This window comes from Talpa occidentalis, unplaced genomic scaffold (genome assembly GCF_014898055.3).
Source record: "Talpa occidentalis isolate TD23 unplaced genomic scaffold, MPIMG_talOcc4v2.1 talOcc4.3, whole genome shotgun sequence".
NCBI classification, from domain to species: Eukaryota; Metazoa; Chordata; class Mammalia; order Eulipotyphla; family Talpidae; genus Talpa; species Talpa occidentalis.
In genome coordinates, this window is record NW_023603184.1 from 29,783,294 (window position 1) to 29,805,054 (window position 21,761).

The 21,761-nt window shown below is 42.1% G+C and overlaps 1 protein-coding gene across 1 annotated transcript in view; it reads left to right on the forward strand.

Annotated features, from left to right (window-relative positions):
* Positions 1 to 21,761, forward strand: part of SPON1 (spondin 1) — a 242,174-nt gene that overhangs the window by 129,401 nt on the left and 91,012 nt on the right. Inside the window, exon 6 of the mRNA XM_054699388.1 lies at positions 11,945 to 12,093. Within this exon, the coding sequence (XP_054555363.1) occupies positions 11,945 to 12,093 (149 nt within the window). The remainder of the gene's footprint in view (positions 1 to 11,944; positions 12,094 to 21,761) is intronic.

The window sequence follows — 21,761 nt, forward strand, 5'->3', positions numbered from 1 at the left end:
CAGGCTGGCCAGGGATCGACTCGTGCTGCAGAGGCTGTGGACAGCTTCATAGGCTGCGTCTTAACCCCTTGCGCCATCAGGGAGGCCCCTGTTAAACAATTTTGCACACAAGAGAGTTGAATCAACGTCATTGCCAGCATTTGATATTGTTGGTATTTTTCATTTTGGTTACCTGTTTAATATATGGTGATAGCACAATGTGATTTTAACTTTAACTTTTTTATTTTGACTCGTTTGTTGTTATTGGTCATTTGGATAACTTAAAAATTCCTATTCAGGTCATTTGAACTCTTTCCCTATTGGGTTGTCTCCCTTTTACCTGTTGATATGTAGAGGTTGTTATATTTTCAGATATGATTCCCTTCTCAATTATGTGCATTCCAATTATCTCCTCCTATTCTGTGGCTTGCCTTTTTTACTCTTAATCTTTTGATGAATTGAAGATTTTAATTTTAATGTAATAGAAATGAATCTTTTTTCTTCAAAGTTAACCTGTGTCCCATTTAAGAAATCTTTCCCTATTCAAGGTCATGAAGAGTTGGTTTATATTCTCTTCTAGGGCTTTTATTATTTTTGCATTTCATATTTAGATGTTAAATTGATCTGTTACTGAATCTGTGTATGATGTGGATTAAGGATCAAGATGCATTTTTCCCCCAGAATCACTTACTGGAATGCCCATCCATTCCTCTCCATGTTAGTGTCTCCTTTGGCATATATCAAGAGACTGCATGTCTGAGGGTCTCTTTCTGGACTCTGTGTTTGTCATTTTGTTTCACTGGCCTATTTGTCTTTCACATCTGGGAGTGTTAGTTCTCCAACTTTGCTCCAAAGATTATTTTGACTGTTCTTGGCACTATGCATTTTAGAATCAGGACCCCAGTTCTCATTAAAAAAAAAAAAAAAAAAACTAGTGGATCTTTGGGGGATTATGTTGAATTTATAGACAAATTAGGGAAAACAGTTTGTATTATTGACACTGCTAATTAATGTGACCATGGTAAAACACTCCATTTATTTAGATTTACTCTAAACTCAATCAATAACGCTTCATAGTTTTTTGTGGAAAAGAGGTCTTATTCATTCTTCACTAGATTAATTCTTAGATCTAATGTTTTCATAAGCTATTGTAAATAATAGCTTTTCAATTTTTTTACTTTTCACTTGATAGTTACTGGCATATAGAAATGAAACTGATTCTTGTATATTGACTTAGTATTCAGAGGCCTTGTTAAGTGTACTTATTAATTCTATTTGTCTAGATAGAAAAATGGATTATTTTGAATTTTTTGTTTATATAATTCTATTTTCTACCAACAATTCTATAAATCCTAATGCCCTCTCCTTCTCTTTTTTGCCTTGTTGCGCTGACTAGAACCTTTAGTACAATGCTGAATAGAAGTGGTGATATAATCTAATATGGCTTCTATTATTAACCTAACAATCTTTTCAGGGCCTCTGCTTCTTCCTCCCTGTCAGAACAAAAAGACTTCCCAAAGACAAAACAATCATGATCCAAATCCTGGCTCAATCACTCCCTTGCAAAGCGTCCACTGGCAAATTACAGATCCACTCCGAGACTCTGTTTTGTCTTCAGTGAAATGGGATTTGAAAAGTAAATTAGACAATACATATGAAAGTACCTAGCACAAGCATGTGCTCAGCGATTTCTATTTCTCACTACCTTTTCTCTCTGCTGCCGAAAACCTTTTCAAACACAGAACAGCATTGGTTTACTTATTTCTATGGCTTAGTCAAGATTCAAACCTAAAAGAAAAATTAATGGAGTTGTAGCTGTGGAAAGTCCATTCATTTTGTTACATTCTAAAAAACAAAGCAAAGTTATTTACTGCTCCTGCTTAATGTTTAAATACCAGTTCCTGGTTTTTCTCACCTGGATTAATATTGCTAGAATTTATCACCCAAAGTACTACAGTGCTTTCCCTGGGACCTCAAGCTCAGGTGTTAACTGTGTATTAAACATTTGGAAGTTGTCCAGGAACATAGCCTCTGTCTCATATATAACAATGTTTATGTGAAAAGTCAGCCTGGAAGGACACTTTTAAAGGTCCTCTTTCTAGAAAATAACCACACTGCTATTTGTCACTACACAATAAACTTTTAACCAGCCTCTGCTGTAGCAATGGGGATGGGAGTTTGGGGAGGATCTTGAGATTGTGTTCTTTGCTTCTGAGAAGAGAATCAAGTGATTGGCTAGGTTTTAGAAATGTCCAAATAAATTAGGAGTCAGAAGTCCAAAAAATTGGGCCGGGAAAGCTGACTTTGAGAGAGTTGAAGTAGCCATTTATTTAACATTAACTGTGTAGCAGGAAGTATGCTATTAGTAGGCAGAGTTGCCTCTGTAATATCCACAAAAACCCTAGAAGGTAAGTACTATTGTTATCTTCATTTCACAGATAACAAAACTGTCTTAGAAGACAAGTAGCTTATTCAAGGTCATACAGCTAGTAAATGGTGGAAAGAGAAATGTGGTGATATCCTAAACTAGTAGATCTTTTTTTTTTCAAGACTTTTGAAAGGAGGAACTGATATATACAACATGGATGATTCACAAATGTGTTATGCTAAGTTAAAGAAACCAGACTCACAAGTCTACATATTGCATGTGTCTATTTATAGTATATTCCAGAATAGGCAAAGCTATAGGAACCAAAACAGATCAAAGGTTGCCAAAAGCTGAAGTGGAGGGAAAGGATTGACAAGCACTACAAAGTGCAATAACTTTTTTTTTTGTAACAAAACTATTCTATATTGTGACTGCGGTAGTGATTATATGATTGCATGCTTTTGTCAAGCTCACTAAACTATACATTAAAAGGATGAATTTTTACAGAATTTAAAGTAGATTATTATTTTTAAATGGGAAATAAAGGAAGTAGACGATAATTTTCCTCCAATTGCCCTAAGCATTTCTCAACTGTAGGAAGCAAAAATCAAAGTTGCAAAGACTTGGTGAAGTAAAAGCACTCAGATGGGGCTCTGGATCAGATTTCCAGGACTGAGAAATGAATTCAACTAGAGGAAATGAGAACAGTGAGCTTAACTTTCAAAAAACCTGGAGGTGTAAGAAAGACAAAAGGTAGCCTTTCTGAGAAAAGAACATTGGAAATTGTTTTTTCACCCAGAAAAACACTTGAAATCTCTTTAGTTCAAGGGAGAAGCTCTTCATGAAAAACAAGACTAAAGATGAACCTTAGCCAGATATACCATCTCTGACACTCTTCATTCTTTCATGTAGATCCAAATTTCCATGTTTTCATTTCTCTCCAGCCTTTAATATTTCATATACTGCAGGTGTGATTTAATAAATTCACTCAGCTTTCATTTATCAAAAAAGTGTTTAATTTCACCCTCATATTGAAGAATATTTTGGGGGATACAGAATTCAAGGTTAATTCAAGTTTTTATTTCCTTTAGAACTTCAAAGGGGACATGTCATTGTCTTTAGTTTGCCTTGTTTTTGAAGCCAGAACTCACTCTTACCCCTGTTTTCCTGGTCTTAATGTGTCTCATTGCTTACTTTTAAGATATTTTTCTTTATCTATAGTCATCATCAAATGATTACAATGTGCCTAGGTGTAATTTTCTTTATTTTGATTCTGTTTGGAGCTTCTTGTAGGCTATTTTTAATCAAATTTGAGAAATTTTCTGGCATTATTTTTTTAATTTTTTAAAAATATTTTTAATATTTTTTAAATTTTTTAAATATTTTTTATATTTTTAAATATTTTTTAATATTTCATCCTCTCCTGGAACACCAGTGACCCCCTATGTTAAACTAGATTTTTGTGTTCCAAAAATCTACTGACACTCCAGTTCATTTTCTTTCCAAACTTTTTCTCTGTGGTTCTTTTTGAACTGATTCTATCACCCTATCTTTATAAATCTTTTCCTTTGTCATGCCTAAAATAGATACTATATTTTTCAGTTCTACAATTTCCATTGGATTTTTTTTTAATACTTTCCATTTTTCTGTGGAGAATCCCTATCTGTTCACTTATCAAGTCCATCTTTTCCTGTAAGTTCTTGAACACATGGAAATAGGTGTATTAAAGTTCACACGTGATAATCCCAACATAATCAGTAATCTCAAGAACATTTTGCACTAACTTTTTTTGTGTGTCAATAGATCATATTCTGCTCATGTTAGTAAATTTTTGTTGTATGATGGACATTGTAGATTTGATATTGTTACTATCTGGATTTGTAATCTTCCTTTGTTAGGGTAAGTCTAGATTATCTCTTACCCTAGGACTAAAGCAGTTTTATTCCTAAATTGTTGCATTTCTAGAATCTCCATTAAATACTCAGCATAGTCAGCAAGGTCTCTTTAATATAGATGGCTAGAAGTCTTATATCTCTAGCATTGTGTGGCCTCTACCATCTCGACTCAACTCAGCTCCCAGTAGGTACTCTCTCCTTTTTGAGGCATATCACTCTGCACATGTGTAGCTTAGCATCTGGTCAAAGATTTAAGGGAAAACGCCTATGCATATTTTTAAATTTCCTTCCCTGTGCAGCTCCTTCCTCTCTGGCATTCTTACAGTAAAGCCTATCTATCTAAGGAGGCTCAAATTACATCTCTACCTGTTTAGATCAGACAGATTGCCATTCTGCACCACAAACCAGAAAATGTCCAGCACAAAAATGGAGCTCATTTTGGCGTTTCCCTTCTTTCAGGGATCATAGTCCTTTGCCTTCTGTTTCCTACCATCTGAAAACTGGTGCTTCCTAATTTCTTGCCAGTTTTATAGTTACCTATGTTCAGAGGGCCAGCCCAGTACCATTTTCATCAAAGTGAGAAGCAGAAATTGAATGAGCATATGCAGATTTGGGGATTGTCTATAATAGGACTGCTCTATTCTCTTCTCTGCTTCACATTTCCTTCACAATAAAGCAAAGACTATTAAGACATTCATACCCCTTCATGATCTGCCTTACTAACTATCTTCATCACTGATCATCCCTTCCTTACAAACACACCTGCCTCCATATTTTACTTGTGATTTTCCATGTACTTCTAGCTTTTTCTTAAGCTCTGCTTTTGCATATACTGGTCTTTCTGCAAAAATACCCTCTGCCTAATCCCTAGTTGCCTTGCTAACTCTTACTTAATCTTCAGAATGTACCTCAACTGCCACCTCTTCCAGGAAGCCCTCACTGGTACATTCTGGGTTGTATTCCCTTATTTGTACTTTTATGTCACTCTGCTCTTACATTTTTCAAAACTGTATTATACCCATATTAATGTAATTGCCTGTTATGCCCTGTCTTTTATGCACTCCACCCAACTTTCTAGAGTGAATATCTCAAGAACAGGGGCCAAAGACTCTGATTCTTCTCTGAGTCTCCATGGTCTAGCCTCGGCTTTGGGAAACTTCTTCTACAAAGGGTATGATAGTAAAAGTTTAGAGTTTGCAAGCCAGTCTCTTGTAATTACTTGGCTCTTCCATTGTAGCACAAATGCAGCCATAAGTATTATGTAAAATGTAAAATGTTATTGGAACAAAAATATGTAGTGAGCTGTTACTTGCTGATCCCTGGCATGGCACACAGTATATGCCTAGTAAATGTTCATTTTATGAATTAATTAGCAGAATAAATTATTACTGTTAGAGGCCTTTTTTAAATGCAAAAGAATGTAATCAATTGTATTAAAGGGAAAGGATTTTCCCAGAATGGTAAAGTAACACTTCTCTTGAGAACTTAAGGAAGGAAAAGAAAAAGACTAGCTATGTGAAGAAGGCAGAAGGACAGAAAGTTGAGGGATTTCTGGCCTAATTGACAGATTTCCCCATGCAAGCTTTTTTCCAGGGGGCCATCCTGGGATAGGATCCTGAAAACCAGAACAGCTTGGTCAGAGTGAGTTCAGCCAAGAGCAGGAAGAGCCAGAGGGCGAGTACAAGCTGTGTCCTGGGCAGCACCCAGGGGTAAACCCAGAGGAGCCAAGCGTTGTGGCCAAATCCAAAGCATCAGAAGCCAGGCAGATTCTGGAACTGAGCCTGGGGTGAGAATACCAAGGGCAAAAGGAAGTGAGATCCAAGACAACTTTAATGAATGAGGCTGGCAGGTCCACCAAATTTTTCTGTTGGTCACTGGCCACATGATACTTGGGTACATCATCTGTGTATGGGTTGACCTTGGTCTTCTCAGAGGAATTAAGTGACAAATTTGTCTTTTAAGAGATAAAGAAGGAAAGTAGGCTAGGATTTAGAGACTGAAGGAACTCTGCAGTAGCTAGTATGCAGACTCCTTAAGGGCCCAACCAGGGCCCCAAACAAAGATTCACTGAGCTACTATGGGTGAGAAGGGGTTGAATAACAAGAGGTAGTAACAGTCAAGTCTACAAGGTTGTGGGATAGTCTCCAGTGAAGCACTATGAATGGATGTCAAGGAAATGAATGGGTGGCTTTCCACGGGATCGGGATAGCAGGGAATGCAAGCACTGCCAAGCAGGCCAGGAAGGCTGGGCCATCAGTGAACACCTGCCACATGCAGAACACCTCCAAGGATCCATCTACTGTGCGGCATGCCTTCTCCTACCCCAGAGGAAAGGCCAAACACAATTCTGCTTTGATCAGCCTTTTAGGCATCGTGGTGAACACTGCTAATTTAGCACCACTGATGACAACAGAAAAGGCTCAGGAATGAGGTTACTACATATATATTCAGACTTTCTCCCTGGAGTGGCTTTTCAGGCAAATGCACATGGTTGGCTATCAGTAGCTCAAATTCACGACCTAATCATTCTTCTTCCCAACTTCTCATCTGCCTCTGTCCCATTATGCCTCATCCATGCTGCTGGAAATAAACATCTAAAGTCAGAAATGTGTAGGCCCCTTGAGCCCTGAGACAGGTATTCTAAGCCAAAGAGCTGTGACTTTACCTGAGAACCTGTTTCTTATCCCCAAGACTGAATCCCCAGTTTTTCACCAAGAACCCCTCCCTGAATATTCCTTTAAGGAGGCCTCATCCCCTTTGCCCCAGGCCTGCTGATATCTGGGATTTCTTCCTCTTCTCCCTTGTTTCCTGGAGGATATTAGGGCTAAATTTCTGTGTTCCCGGTAATTGGAGTCTGCTTTGCTTCTTCATTCTGCATGTCCCAGACCACTAGTTAGGTGACTCCCTAAGGTTTCTCAGACTTAGTTCTCGCATCTTCATTCCTGTCATCTCTGCCCACCAGTTCTAAGTCAACTTGCCACCCTATCACCCAATCAGATTCTCTTTGATCTCATGACTTCCAGAAATTTATCTAGATTTGCCTTGTTGTGTTCAAATTAAGTTTGACTGGCTAATATTTTTAGCTCGTGTTGTATAGATCAGTCACTATCATTGCTTCATGAATTACAGATGAGGAAACTGAGCTTGACTTTGGTTAACTGACTTAATCTAGAAAGTTTCAGAACTGAGACTAGAACACATGTTAGTCTGATCCCCAAACCAGAGTTTTAACTACTTCCAACTGCCTCCCAAACATTGTCCAAGCTTCCCTTTTATTGGCTCACACTTCTGGTCTAGTGTCCTGTTTCCTCTCCACTGCCCTAATTCAAACCCTACACAACTCATGCAGGAAATGTTTGTGGGTCTCTTTGGGCCCCTCTCCCTGACTTTCTTGGGGTATGATGCCTTGTGCTGGGGAAGGGCTTGGCTCTGGTGCCAGACGGAGTCTTCGTTCATCTGCTTCTGCGATCTTAGTTTCACTCATTTACACTCTCTGAGAATGTTTCCTCATGTGAAAAGCAGAAATTATGATGGCATCTGTATCACAACTTTCCTTTTTTGAGTGTTTAATGTGGTAATGTAGGTCAAGGCCTTGGCACAGTGCCAAGCACACAGTAAAGCTCAATATATGTTAACTCTGGTCGTCATTCTTTGCAAAAGGAACCTTCCATGCTCCCCCCTTGAGGGCAGCACCCTGACTGCCCCAACCTGGCCCTCTTTCTTTTTCATCTTTTTTTCCCCCCAAAGATTTATTTATTTATTTATACAAGCACTGGGTACAGTCAGAAGTGAGGGAGGGTGAGAGAATTCACCAGAGCCAGAGAGGGGAGCAGAGCAGGCAGAAGGACCGAAGTACACTGCTGAGGGGAGCAGCGGGCGGCAGGAGAGGTCTGCGCGCCATGGGGGACCCTCCTCCGGTGGCCGGGGAGCAGCCGGGGATCGAACCAGCGCTGCAGAGGCTGCGGGCAGCTTCGCAACCCAGCGCTTAGCCGCTGCGCCACTGTCCTCTAACTCTCCAGTCAGCCAAATGGTCCCCTCCATTTTTGGACCTTTCATTGTGTTACAGGGGAAAGAGCATGTGCTCTGGGATCAAGTGAATCTGGGTTTGAACCCCAGCTTTGCCCCTCATTATTTATCTGTGTGTGTACATGCATTCACATCTCTGGAGCTCAATTTCATCATCTATAAAATGAGAGTGAGATTGTATTGTTGATGACACCTAGGAAGGAATTATACTGAAACCTTCTAGGTGTTTACCGACTTCTCCACTTTTAACAGAATCCCTGTTCTTACCACCCTTCCAGTCTTCCCATGGGAGCCTCCTTCCCATGGGATACTTTCCTTCCTCCTCCACCTGCTTTTAGACTCCTCTTGTGGCTCCCCATAGGGCTTTCTTTTGCTTTGTTTTCTATAGTTCTTTCTTTGCTTTGTTTTCTATAGTCCTTCTTCAACCGCTTTCATGCTTCTTTCCAAATCAACCCAATTAATTAGCACAACTCTAAGAGTTAGTACAGCCTAGTAATTATCATCTCTATTTTTCAAAACTGAGACCCTAAGAGATTGAATGACTGATTCGTGATCACAAATGAGGGCCAAGAGTACAAGTCTTATGGCTCTTGCTCCCCAGCGCCTCTGTCCCTATACCACCCTGTGCTCACCTGTCATTATCATCCTCTCTGATGTTACAAATTGTTTTTCCACAGATCCTGCCTTATGCCCATAGGGAGGACTTGTCTGGCCCCTCTCCAAGTCCACTACTTAAAAGATATCTCTTACGTGGTTGATGTCCTTCAAATGTGATGACTTTTGATGTCATTCGACATGTTGATGTGAATTAATGTGGATAAATTAACAACTGTGTTGTCTAGAAGGTTAAATTGGCCTTGATACCAGCACCCTGAGGTTTTTATTTGAGTAAGAAATCCAGATAGATTCTTCTTCTGTGACAACTGCTTCTCTGCACTCCTCCATTTTAGACTTTGGATTTGGGGAATTTGAAGTTATCTGCTTTATTCCCTCTGCTCAGTGTTCTTATTTCTATAATAACCCTGACTATACAGGATTGTAAGTAATCTGCTTATCCATCTGCTTCCTCACCCCCAGCCTGTGAGTCCCTCCAGGACAAGCACTGTATCCAATTCCTGTCAGTGTCCAGGGCCTGCCACTGGGTTTGGCATATAGTTAATGGACGTTGAATGAACAAACCAGCCATCTGGGTCCATCTTAATACCCCATCAATGTGCGTGTTCCTATTCTCTTACTTTACTTCATATAATACACATTTCTTATCTCTTATACTGAATTAAAGGCAGGTTTTATGTTTTACTCATTTATATAGGCTCCCTAACAACCAAGAGAGGAGGAAACTATAATTATTGAGAGTCTATTGTGTGTTGGTAGTGATTTCACATATATTATCTCACTTTTAAATTGAATTTAATTCTTGTAATAGGTTGATAAAGTAGGCATTATCATCCTTGAATTACAAAAGAGGGAGTTGAGACTCAGGGATATAAAGTAATTGGAATTTAACCAAGTTTACATAGCTGTTAAGTGGCAATGTTAGGATTTAAATCCCTGACTATTGACTCTCAGACCACTGTCTTTCTTTTTTGTTGTTGCTTGATGTTAATTTTTTAACAACGTGCAAGATGGCTGAGTGCATTAGCCCAGTAGGTGTCAGGGACACTGCTGAATTGAGACTTGGAGTCAATCACATTGAATTACATCTCTGCAAGCCCGATCCCCAATGCTTCCAGCCTATGTTCTGCTACTGTCCCATTTGATTGTTTGGATGAAATGTTTCAGAAAAAATGTAATAATCACTCACAACTCATCAGGCATTATGCTTAACACTGGGGAAACAGTGCAGAAGACAGATCTTCTCAAGGAGCGTACAGGCTAGTGAGAAAAGAGCCATGCAGGAGTGATCATAAATGTGATCTATGCCTTGAGGAGAGAGAGGGCTAGGGTTTAGGTCACTCTAGGGTAGTCCTGCGAGGCTTCTGAGTAAATCATAAAGGAGGAATGAGAGTTAGCCAAGCAAGCACAGAGGGGTCAGCATGCACTAAGCCACTCAGGTACAGAAATGCAGGTAGGTAGGATGGGTCTGGTGAAGCATCGTAGGGAGAGCAGAGATGCTGAAGCTGGTCTCCCTGTGTTCACATCATGAGCCAAAGGTCACAACTGACTCCTAGTTCTTATCCCTGCACAGAAGCAATTTCAGCTTACATGACAGCTAGAACATTCTCCCCACTCAGAAAAGGAGTTTCAGAATAGCTGGCAGCATCTCCATTGTCTTCTCTAGGGTCAAGTTGGATAAACACAGAGTTTGCATTTTCCTGATATATAGGAAATAAACAGTTGGGCAGCCCCACATGATGATGTCATTGGCCTGGGATGGGACACTACTGGCTTCAGCAGCCAGAGGGTTCTTTGTGTCCATGTTCTCCATGTACTTAGGAGAAGAGAGCCTGGGGGTAGCATGTGAGGGAATCATTTTCTTGAGTGGGGGGGTGGAGTGGAGTGTTCTGCCCACTCTCAATCAGAGGCTGGTAAAAGACAAATGTCCATTAGATCTGCCCAGTTCGAGTCTTCCTCGTCACTATGGCTGAAGTTGTTCTTTAATATGAGACTTTATAAAACCGATCAAAGAATGGCTGGGAACCGATTCAACCTTACAATGGATTATATGCAACTTAATAATAAATATATACACATGCGTCCATCAGGTGCAGAGACAAATCCAGTGTAGGCGGGTGTTGATCTCCATTCCTTTCCTTCTGCCCCCAGGACTTTGTAAACTCATCAGGTTATGTTCTGTCTTGGTCCTACCCAGATCTGATTCTGTTCTCACCTTGGCTCATCCATCAAGTCCCTCCTGCATCCCACTATAGTCACCTCCCCACATCTCCAAACTGCCTGTGCCTCCTTTAACCAGCTCAGCTGCCTGCTCCTTATCCTGGGCAGTACATAAAAGTTAGCTAAAGGCAACAATGCTTATGCCCAAGAACCGCCCAAGCCTCTTCCCCACTCTCCCCCTTTCCCTTGTGTTCCTTACTCACTTCCCTTGTGCTACACTCCAATTTTGCTCCCTCTAATGCATTCTTCACACTGCTGCCTGGGAGATTTATCTAAAATTTAAATGCCTTCATGTCATCCCCCTGTTCAGAACCCTTCAGTGGTTTCAGACCTTTTCAAATGACATCCAAACTCCTGAAGCATTTAGAACAAGGCCATCCGTGAGCAGCTCCTCCCCAGCTCCCTGGCATCAATTGCTACCTCTCCCCTTGACAGTTTGTGACACAGCAATGCTAAATTACTTATAACTCCCCAAACACATAGTGTTATTTAACATTTCTGAGCCTGCCAGAAATAGCCTTCTCTCTCTCATCTGCCTTACAAATCTGATCAGTCTTTAAAATTCTCTCAGCTGTCCCTTCTCTAAAACCCTTCTAGACAGAAGGCATTATTCTGGATTACCTCTGTGCCTTGTTCAGGCATCTACTGTTGCCCTGCCTGCAGGGCAGGGCATACTGGCTGAAAAGAAGTGTCTGACAGAATAAGGCATAGCACGGGACCTAGCACAGAGCAGCTGCTTAGCCAGTAATGGCTGAATCTTTGGGCAATTGTACCTCCAGGTCATCATTTAAGATTTTAGCCACAGCCACACTGATAACTGCATCCTGCTTGGTTTTCCTAGGTCGGGCCAATCACTGGTCTGCAATCATTGGTGGCTCCCACTCCAAGAATTACGTGCTGTGGGAGTATGGAGGATACGCAAGTGAAGGCGTCAAACAAGTTGCAGAGTTGGGCTCACCAGTGAAAATGGAGGAAGAAATTCGACAACAGGTAAGAAAAACAAGCAGAATGTGATCAAAATCCAGGAATGTCATCAAGCATCCCTTAGATTTCTTTCCCAGAAGCTTGAAATTTACAGTACAGTATACTGAGAAGTGAGCACACTATGAAGGGAAATCTGTTTGCTGAGTTTGGGGAGGACAAAGGCATAGATGTCTACCTTGTTGTCTCAGATTGTCCCTGACTGCTTTTATGTTTTCCTCAAACGATGTAGTGGATTTCACTCTTCTCACTACGATCCTTGAGAGGGTCTTGGAAATGGTATCCCAGTTGTCGAAACCAGAATCTCCATTTCCAAAAACAAATATCAATGTACTGACATATGCTCTTTGCTACTACATCTCAAGGTATCTGAAAAATTAGTCAGCTAATCATTGTACCACTGCAGACTGAAGCATCTTTTATTTCCACACCTCGTCGTGTGGCCCCAGGGGATGTGCCATTATCAAGGTCACGCATACTACTGAGAGACCACTGAGAAATACTTGCCACTCTTTCCAGCTTACTTGACAGGGCCATTGTCCTTCATCAAAGCGCTAGGCAGAGGCTGATGGGAGGTCTTGGAAGAAGAGCTGTGGGTTTTCAATGTCTGTTCACAGGCTGCTCTGTGGAGAGGTGACGGTCCCTCACCACCCAGAGAGCCCTTCAGGCCTGAGAGAACTCGATGGGCCCCCCATGTCTCACCCCACATGTGCTCAGGAACGGGTAGGGAAAGAGCACATGGGGCCTGGGACGTGGTCACGTCACAACACATGTTTCTATGAAGCTGCTGCCCTGCGCAACCTTGTCTCATGTCTCTTGAGACAACACAGGAAGCTCCAGAGTCCCCAGGCCAGGGGTCTCTCTTGACATGTATGCACCCAGTTCTAAGCAGCACTCTGTAACATCTGTCTCCAAGCTCCCATATACCCTGAACTGAATGCAACAAAGGTCACCCTGGCTCCTACTATAGCCTGGTCCAATCCTTTTGGTCCAGAGTGCAAAAATGCCCCCAAACTAGCTTATGCTTCTTATTAATTTGATTTAAAGTGCCATCTCCATTTGTGGGGGATGAAATGTTTAACCAGATGTTTTAAGATCACATGTTACTCATCACAAGTTTATCTGATTGACTTCTTAGTATTTCTCTGACTCGGGTCCCCATGTCGGGGAACTGGGAGCACTTATTTGGGCTACGGTGCAGCCCTGTCATCTGCAAAGTCATAGAGCCCCCTATTGTCCTACTCTGTCTGATTTATCCTGGGGCAAACCCTTGTTTGAGATCCTGAGGGTCTACGTTCCTGCTTCTCACACGTAGAATTATAATCCTCTGACTTGTTGAGTTCTGTTGTGAACTTTTGTGGTAAGACCATTTGTTACAAATGCTGGTTGAAAGACTGAGGTTTTCAAATGAATTTGATCAAGGTCAAGGGCATCTTCATAATAATACGGTTCTTCCTCAATGGCTTTCATGAGAGGTTTCTGCAGGGAAGGGAAGCATGTATGAATTGTAGATAATTGGGATCATGTTGTTCTAGCAAATATTATCTGTCATCTGCAAAATGCTTGAATATTGATGGATGGGACCCCCAGTTCTAGATTGTCTCCCTTGGGAGAACATCGTCTTCTTGGTGTATTATCCCAACCAGCACACCTGGCTTTAGCTTCTGCACCACACAACCCACCTATCCTAGCTGGTTGGTGTTCCTAACATTAAGACATAATAATAAGTTTAATTATAAGTACTGCACATGTGAGTTAAAAATCCCACTGAGCAGGTCTCAGAGTCTGTAACCACCTGTCAGGTGCCCTGGGTGTTGGACATCTTCTTTTATCTTGCACCTCTAAGCAGACAGTATTATTATCCCAGCTTTATAGATGAGGAAACTGAGGCACATCAATAGCTAAAGAATACCAGGACTTGACCCAATTTTGTCTGGCTCCAAAGCAGGTACATAGACCAGATAAATAATTTGCAAGTGAGACAGCCTAGGTAAAAGAAACTGTGAGCCAATAGGATGAGTGGCCCCTGTGCCGTATGAACAGGTGGACTAAATCACGGGCTGGGGAGTCCTGTGCAAACAATTCAGCTACTACCCTCACCAGGAGGGCCATGGTGGCTTAAAAAGTGTTAAATCCTAACTAATGATTATCTCACAATTTCCTGGAGAGAGAAAGCCTAGAGCCCACATGTGTAGCTGGAATATAACCCATCCGCGCATGCCTGGGCATAGTCCAACCCAGAACAAGCTGTGACACTGCTCTCCTGGACTGCTCTCCAGGTCTCATGGACCTACCCTTTAAATATCAAGTCCTAACTCCCTTTGGGGAGCCAGGTTATATTCTCCTTCCCCAACTGGCTCCTTCATGCATCTGTCTCTTTAATTTTTTTAAAGATTTATTTATTTATGCATACAAGAACTGAGGTACAGGCCAGAGGTGCAGGGTTGAGAGGATTCACCAGAGACAGAGTGGGGAGCAGAACGGGTGGATCTACTGGAATACTCTGCTGAGGGGGGCAGTGGGAAAGTCAGGAAAGGTCTGCTGCACCATGTGGATAGCTTCCTGGCCAGCTGGGTGTCGAACTCATGCTGCAGTGGCTGTGGATAGCTTCATAGTGCTGAGACTTAACCCCTGTGCCACCATGGAGGCCCCAGTCTCTCTAAATTTTAAAGCCCTGCCTGGTTCAACTACAACTAGCACTCTCTGGTGATTCATTCCCTAGAGGGCAAAGGACCCACTCTTTTGGGTGAGGGTCTGTAACACAAGGTCTATGCAAATGTGGAGTCTGTTGTTCAAAACTAGTTAAGAATTTCAAGACAATGATGCTATGAATTTTTCAGTAAATGGCCCTGAGAATCTATATAGGTTGCACACCAATGAGTTCAGCTCTGCCTAACTTCCCTGCCCCGCACAGCTGCCTCTCAGAGAAACTTCTTTCTCAGGACTGAAATAAGCCCTGTTTCCAGAGTTCCAGCAAGCTCCCCAGATTCTAGGAAAGCCAGTTGAAAAAAGTAACTTCAGAGTCCCTTTTAAGCAATTCGTATTTCTAAATATTGGTCCCAGCAAGCACACAATTTTTTATATTTTTCTGTAAGTCAGGTAAGAAACAACATGAAAAAGAGCACGAATATGAATCTTCCTACAAGGATTCATATCTAAAAGTGCCCTCTGAGTAACCGGGGAACTTGTTTGAACCCATCTACAAACTACACAGTGTTCTCAGCCTTTCATACCTCACATCCTACCAATCGCTCTATCAAAGAACCCGAGTCCAACCATGATGAAAATAAAAAGCCCTCTTTTTCCCAAGAGAGACATTTATATGCTTACCAGCATTCTCTTATTATAACTTATCGCTCACTGCAAGTTTCAAGGGCATTAAAAATCACAATAGATATTGTTGGAGGTAAATCTTATGCTAATGGCTTTCAAATACAAATGAACAAAAATAATAATCCCATTAGTAGTGGGAAATTATAATAATAATATTGAGCATAAATTTTAATGTTACCATAACTGCAAAACACAAAGAAAATTAATGAAAAATTACAGCAGCGTTCTTGGCTGTAATGACACTGGTGGACAGAGGGAGTGGGGGAGGGCACACGCACGCAGCTTAGCAAGGGGACAGAGACAAAGGTGTCCTAGAGGCTAGTCGGACTGTGAACTAGAAATACTGCACTAAGGCAAACCTGGAAGGTCACAAATGGGTAATGCAAGGCAGGTAGAGGTAGTTGAAATGGTGGGTCACACCTATAGGCAGTCTTGGGATCCAAGAGCTGATGCTGTGGAGACATCACATTCCACTAAGACCGTTTTTACTTCATCAAGTACACATTTATGTCATGTGTGCTAGGTGTCTGGTTCTCTACCAGATGCCCAAAGATGGTGCCCCATTCACCAGGTTATTCATGCTAGAAACCTAGGGATCATCTAGATTGTATACCCTGCCCCAACTTTTGCCTTCTCTCTTAAATTCACTCATCCATCACCACCATGCTGTATAAGCCACACTCATCTCTTCTAAACTGTTACACTAGCCTCCTGATCTCCCTGCCCCCAGTCCTCATTCTATTATCCATGGTACCCCAGGGCCAGTTTGTAAAGTACAAATTGGATCATGCCAATTAGGTTCTTTAATGACTCTTAATTGGCCCTAGGATAAAATCCAAATTCCTTATTAGGCTTGAAAAACTCTCCCTGATCCAACTTTGTTTTGCCTCTCCTATCCAACTTTGTTTTGCTGCAGAGCTAAGCTTTGCCCATGCATACTCTCTCGGCCTCCCCAAGGAGCTATACCCTGGCATCTGGACCCTCTCTCAGTTTGGAACATCTTCTAGCTCCCCTTGAACTGGGAACTCCTATTTATCCTTCAGGACTGAGCTTAAACATCACTTCTCCCTGGAAGCCTCCCCTAATTCTGTACTAACTGGTCCCCTTGCCAGGCATGCCACAGCACTCTATACCTCCCCTGCCATTACCATCACCTCATTTATAGCGAGTTTCTTGTATATGTCTTTCCCTGACTAAACCGCAAAATTCAAATCTGTGCTTTCCATCACTGTGTCCTCTGAGCTGGAGATAGTGTTAAGTTGCTTTAAAAATATTTCTTGAATGTACTGATTTATTCATTCAATAACTTTACTGAGCACTTCCTAAATGCCAGGCATTAGAGACACAGCAGTGACCAGATCATTCCCTGCCTTTGTGGAGTTTACATTATAATGGGGAGTCAAGGAAAAAGTTAGTTAAATAATTATCAGTATGGTAAGTGGAAAGAAACAAGGAATGTCACAGAAAGCAGTGGAAGGGAGGGACCTTTTCAGATAAGGTGGGCAGTGAGGGGGTGTTTCTGAGGAGCAGCCATTAAGCTGAGGCAATAAGGAGAAGATCATTCTGGAAAAATCAAGCGGTATCCAGGGACCCCAAATTCCAAGGGTTGAGGCCCACCTATGCACATAACCAAAAAATAATCAAATCCAAAGAATTTTAATTGGTGAGAAGTTCAAAGGGAATAGGTAGATGGAGAAGAGGCGTTGGGGAGAGGATTTCCCACTCAAATTCCAAAATCAATCATCCCCTTGTGGGCAAATGTTCAGTCAAACAGGCAGGCCCTAAAGTAGAGTGGCCAAGGCACAAGAGCAGAGCCTTCGAGAGAACTAATCCAAGGCAACCTCCCAGCAGGAAACACAAGAAAGAGGTTGTGCAGGCCCCAAAGGCCTGGGAGAGGAGGAGAGGACCAGAGTTCAAAATGTACTGTTCAAGCTGCCATGAGGTCCAGATGGCAGCCGCCATAGTCTCTCAAGGGAGTAGAATCAAGCTGCCTGTGAAAATCCTGAGCTGGAAAAAGGAGTCACAGGTGGGAGTCAACTGAAGTGGCTGAAGCTGGACCTGAGCAGAAGCAAGAGCTCCCCCAACCCCTAGAAGGGCAACTGAACTGAAGGGAGAACAGAAACATGAGGCCCCCACCTGAATGCCAGATGGCTCTGGACTCTCCCCTGGGGTTCTGCTCTGCCTCTCAGTTCCAGCTGTCAGGGGGTGGAGTGGTGAGTCTCTCGGGCTCCTACAGTCCCCCAGCTGTCTTCATTTATGAGTGAAATCACAGGAGCAAAGGGGTGAGTCTCTGCTTTCTTATGGTTCGAGATGGTAATAACAGCATGTGCAAAGACCCTGGGGTAGAAAAGAGTTTATTGTGCTTGAAAAACTAAGAGAAGACTGTTGTGGTGTGGTGACTGGAAAGTGAGGGTGGATCATGGCTGTGGCATAATGTGGAACCACAGAGTTGGAGAGCTGAATGAACGGCCACGTTATCCCTATCTACAGATTGTGTGGGAGAGACAGATGCTTAAATATTTGTTTCCATATGACAGTCTATGTGCTTTCAGAGGATCTCCGCATCAACTGGGGGAAGAGGCACGTTACCTTTGATGTCACTGCATCTGGGGAGGCCTGGTCTGGTGCCCCTTCTCTGGGCTCCTAGACTGAATTGTCCCTACTTGTTTCCTTCTGTCTCCCAATGCCAGTGTCCCTTGAAGGCAGGCCCTTTTGGCCTTCCTGACGGTTCGAGTCTCCTTTTCAAACCCCCCTCTGCTTCTCTTCACACTGATTCTAATGCTTCATTACTGTTGCTTTGATCTCTTCCATTTTGAACATGCCTAATTGTCTCTCACATTTTCTTTTCCTCTCACGGTTTTAGGAACTAATTTTCTTTTGAGTTAAACTTCTTCTCTCTCCCCATCACTAGTTTCCTAGTTGGGTTTAGGTTGTTCATTTCTGTGGCTATTTTTTTTTTCCAGCAGGGATCCTTTATGCTCAAGGTGGGGTGTCTCTTCAGGGTGACATTGTATTTCTGTCTTGTCCACCAGAGCCCTTATGTCATTCCTTAGCTTGGAGATCCCCAGGCACAATTAGTATAAAATATGGACTCTGTACTTGCACAGGGAGAAGCCCAGGGATTCTATTTCTTGAAAGTGGATTTTCACTCAGGCCTGGGTAGAGGGAAAACTTTGCCACCTTCCTGAGGTGGTTGAGGAAGGGTTTTCTTTTCCTTTGTCCATAAACAGGGCAGCCCTTCAAAATATAAAGCTTGATGCAGGGCTGTCTTCTCACATTAAACCTCAAGCTAGCTCAAAAGCTCTCCTCTCCCTACAAAGCTTTGAAACCTCCACCTCTAGCTCCAGGGCCTGTGTCCTGGCCCACACCCTGACCAGTCACCATGCGCCAGCCCACAGTTCTAAGTTAAACCTTCCTCCCCTTTTCTGGCAATGGAAATCCTAAACTCAATATGCCTTTCAAAAGATAATGTCTTCTTATAATTTGTGTGGCATTTCTATGTCTGCAACAGGAGGGAGAAACTTCTGTATCAGCTCAGTCTTCCATGTTTCCAGACATCTACCTAATACCTCCACCACACAATACAGTACTCACCTAGTAGCTGCTCAACAAATGTCTAAATTGATTAATTGACAAGGAGCTGTGAGTGTCTCATAAAACCATGAAAAATACACTAGACAAAAGCCCTCCAGTGTTTATATTTCTCTGAAGTCAAGGCTTCACTGACTGTAAGAGATCAGATAATGGTGGACCCTGATGGAGTCATTGATCGTTTCGTCTTCAGGAGGCCTTGTTTGGCGGATGACTTAAGCCACCCAGCAGGATTATCGTACCACATGTGGTGCAAGAATCAATAAACAAGGCGTGTTAGTTTTCTTTAGAAGTTGAAATAGTTTATAAGTCTCTGAGAACTGGCAGAAAGTGTTTGAGAATTTACTTAAATCATTGGAGATAACAATGTATGTCTACTAAACTTTTTTCATGATTTTTTTATTCTCTAAACTTTTTTTTAAAGATTTATTTATTTATTTATACATGCACTGGGTACAGTCAGAAGCACGGGAGGGTGAGAGAATTCACCAGAGCCAGAGAGGGGAGCAGAGCAGGCAGAAGGACCAAAGTACACTGCTGAGGGGAGCAGCGGGCGGCAGGAGAGGTCTGCGCGCCAAGTGGGACCCTCCTCTGGTGGCCGGGGAGCAGCCGGGGATCGAACTGGCGCTGCAGAGGCTGCGGGCAGCTCAACCCAGCGCTCAACCACTGCGCCACTAGGGAGGCCCTATTCTCTAAACTTTTAATCACTTTTCTCTTTCTCTAATTTAAACCACTGTCTTATCTGAAGTCCATGGATCATGACATAATTCTTCATCTCTCTCTCTCTCCCTTTTTCTCTCTCTCTGTGTCTCCCCTCCCTTTCCTCTTCTCTCCCTCCCTCTTGCACACATACACATATACCAGCAGACTTTTACTTATAATAATAATAAAGCTCTAATAATCATCATGGTTTGTGAGAAGTAGTACTACATAATAGCTGAAAGCATCAAATCCTGGCTCCATGACTGATTTACTGTGTGTCTTTGGGCAAGTTAATTAACCCCTCTGTGCCTTGGTTTCCTCTTTTATGAAATGAGGATGCAATAGTACCATCTTCTGGGAGTTGCTGTGAGAACTAAGTAAGCTGATATACATAAAGTGCCTGAGCAGAGCCTGCCTGGTACAAAGTGTTCACTAAGTACTACTTATCATTAATTACTTTTGCATTCTTGAGTCTCAGTTCTTCATCAGTAAAATAAGGAGTTTGTCTGAAGACGTAAAAGCCCCTGCAAAATCTAGAAAAGTTCATGATTCCAGTTGTTTATGTTCAACGTATCATCCTCAGACTGACAATGCCCATTAACTCCTTTGCCATCTCCCAGGCTCTGCCTCTCCCTGCCCCTCCTCCACTGCTCAAGGACCTCATCCCCCAATATGCCCCAACTCTCTGTTCCAGAGTTGACTATAAGTCAACACAATAATTATGCCTTTAAATTTTAAAAAAGTAGCCAGATAAAACCTCAGGCCCATTCCAATTGTATTCCTGTGCTTGAGTTCTTCTTCCTTGGAACAACCTCATCTAGATGCTCACAGGAGCTAGCTCAATGCCACCTCCAGAACATGACCTAGAGATAACCGAGCACAGAAGAGTCTCCCACAGAGTGTCTATACAGCATTCTCCCTTGGCCACCTGTGTGGTTTTGGTGACTGTTGCTTAGAATGTTGGGGAAACAGATTGACCAGTGGACAGTCTATGCACTGGAGTTCCTTGCATCATAAACTTACCAGAATCCAATCAGTGGCTTTCCTGCTACCATTACTCTATACAGAGGCTATGGGTAGGGCACCATATACTAAAAAGGAAATTGAAGGTAGAAGGTAAACTGACACTTCAAGACAGCAGTGGATAAGCAAGAATTAGCTTGAGACACAGAAAACCAGCCAAAAGGCCAAAATTCAGGGCAGGATCTCAGACCGGCAGGAGGCAGGGGTATCAAAGAAAACAGAAGCTGAGCACAAAGGAGAGAGAGGTCAGCAGAAACACAGGACCTGGAGCTCAGCCAACTGGACAAGAAATGCTGACTCTCTATATTGGTCCAACCATTGGAAGGGGCCAGGTAACTTCACTACATGAAAACTAGGAAAGGCAAGATTAGAAAAAGGATATGAAGACCAAGAGCACGGTCAATGTCATTCATTGCCCTTGTCACCTGCTGCTAGCATTGTTATTTAAAAAAACAGTGATTTAAGAAAACCATGAAGTAAGTATATAGAATATATACAACAGTAAGTATATAGAATAGCTTTAATGAGGCTTCCCAAGTCTTTTACCTTAAGTAGGTCACCTGACCTCATTGAGCCTTACATTCTTCATTTGCAAAACAATGGTAATGAGAATGTGAACTGCCTTTGTTTGTTATGCAATAATACACATGTAGTGTCTGGCTTGAACTGTGAGCCCATCGTTACTCTTATACTGGGGAAAAAAAATGAATAAATTTGAAGGATTTATAATTCCCCTTTCTTCCTGCCTTCTAGGAAGATGCTTAGGTTTTATTGAGTGGGAGTATAATTGAAAGAAGCGGTAAACTGTGCTACATAAAAGACTCTGCAAAAGGAGACATAAAGAAGTAAGGGCAGGAAACTGGGAAAGAATTAGGACTTTAAGGAGTGAGAAGAAACATATCTGAATAGCTGCCATTTGGAGTGAGAGTCAGGGAGAGAAGGAAAGGTCCAAAGAAGGCTTTGGTTAAGTTTGATTTTTTTTTTTTTTTTTTTTTTGGGACCCTCGCTGGCACCCGGGGAACAAACCA